The following is a 2,033-nucleotide window of genomic DNA, read 5'->3' on the forward strand; positions in this document are numbered from 1 at the left end:
ATATATTTTAGCAAAAATTATTAAATATCTATAAAATTAAAAAAAAATATATGAAATTCTTAAAAAAATAGAGACATTCACATTTACAATACAACAAAATTCGAAAAATATATAAAAGAACATCCATTTAATATGAAAAAAAACATTATGATACTTAACAGAAAAAATATCCATATATATTAATTCGTAGAGATTTTAGATTTACCCAAAAATATTTAGCTGATTTTTAACTAATACCCTTTTCATTTCCTAACATTATTATTCCTAATTTTCTTGAGCAGATAGTTGGTGGGGATCCGCTTCTCAAGCTCATAGCTGTTGATTGGTTAAAAGTTGACAAAGCTATGGATAGAGTTGCATTGCACCCTAAATGCTTAGTTCAGGTTTTCTTCCCTTTTAAATGTCATGTATTTAATATCATACATCATACATATATTATTCTAAAATAGAGGTGAAAGAAAATTTCTTAATTTTACTTGTCTATTTTGATTAGAGATTTAAAAAAAAAACTTTAATTATCTCAAGCTTGTGATTTATATAAATCTTAGGAAATTTATTAAATTTGTCTCTCTTTGATATGTACGTTCATTCAATCCTTAATATGGAAGCTTTTAGAACCCGTCATTGCATTTATTACAGGCTTCCATGTTTATGAGATTGAATAAAAGTATATATATATATATATATATATATATAGAGTAATTAATTAATAAATTTTTAATAAATTATAACTTGTATGAAAACATAATTTAAAAGTACAGAATCTATATAAGATGATTTATTGAATTTAAACTTCATTTAAGAGTTAGATTTGTAGCGAATTAATTTTTAATTTATCAAATTAAAAAATATTATAAACAACAACAAAAATGATGTAAATTAACTTATATGAATTATGTACTCTTAAATCTTATTCTCCTACAAGCTACAATTTAGTAAAAAATTATTAAATCATTATAGCTTTTCTACAAACTTTTACAATAGAGTTTACTTCACTTGAAGTTTTTGTGTTGTATTGTTGAGAATGTCATAATATTTATATTTATGTATGTTATTTTGCAGATCTTTGAATAAAATGAGTTTGGTTATAAATATAGATATATCATTTTATATATATATATATATATATATAATATTTTGATAACTGTTTTTTAGTTTCAATAATATAGCATGGTTAGTTTTTCTTACCAGGTTATTATCGAAACCTTTTATTTGAATATGTGAGGTTGTTGATTCTTTTCACTATAAATCGTCATATTTTAATCCTTTTTTATTGAATTGCAGTTAGAAGAAGGAAAAAAGCTTCCTTTTATTCTTGTATTCAATCTACAGGTATGGGTATAATATGACTGTTCTTTGCAAAAAAAATTACATGAATAATATTTGTGTCAAGTCTAATAAAGACTCATCTTGCAATCCTTATTTTGAAACTTAGCAATTAGTTCTACATTATTTTGATGTTTAATTTTATTAAAATAAAACTTGGTTGAAAATCATTTGTACATTGATTTATAAAAAAATTATAATAAATAGACAAAAATATATCTCTAAAAGTTCGTAAATATTAAAATACACTTGAAAGATAAATTTTGATAGAGAAATTCTAAATTTTTTTGTATATTTTTGTTCACTCCTAAATATTTTTATGTGTGTTTTTGTTTATTTGTTCTAAAAAATATGTCACCAACCATCTTTATCAGGGATTATGTTGGTATCCATAGTAAGAAGATTTACTAATTTTAATTGGATTTACATATTATGACTAAGAAATAATTAATTTAGAAATTTTTCTAACCTGCTTCTATCGATTTAGAGATTATTATAACAAATACAACTATAATTTTTAGTATAGCCAAAAGTTGTTTATATAAAAAATCATGTGCAATGTTTTTTATATTATTCCTATGACAATAACATTTCAATGTTTTGAAAACTTCATCACTGGATGCACAAATAGATGAATGTTTTTGTACTCAAGAAAAAAAGTAAGAACTAAAGCATCTTTTATATTTAAAGTCTAAATCTTGAATCCC

The 2,033-nt window shown here is 22.2% G+C and overlaps 1 protein-coding gene across 1 annotated transcript in view; it reads left to right on the forward strand.

Annotated features, from left to right (window-relative positions):
* LOC107632899 (protein ENHANCED DISEASE RESISTANCE 2-like) overlaps nucleotides 1–2,033 on the forward strand; it is a 17,464-nt gene that overhangs the window by 13,956 nt on the left and 1,475 nt on the right. Inside the window, exons 17-18 of the mRNA XM_021117247.1 lie at nucleotides 282–383; nucleotides 1,285–1,332. Of these exons, the coding sequence (XP_020972906.1) occupies nucleotides 282–383; nucleotides 1,285–1,332 (150 nt within the window). The remainder of the gene's footprint in view (nucleotides 1–281; nucleotides 384–1,284; nucleotides 1,333–2,033) is intronic.

The sequence above is a fragment of the Arachis ipaensis genome, chromosome B03 (genome assembly GCF_000816755.2).
Source record: "Arachis ipaensis cultivar K30076 chromosome B03, Araip1.1, whole genome shotgun sequence".
Taxonomy (NCBI): Eukaryota; Viridiplantae; Streptophyta; class Magnoliopsida; order Fabales; family Fabaceae; genus Arachis; species Arachis ipaensis.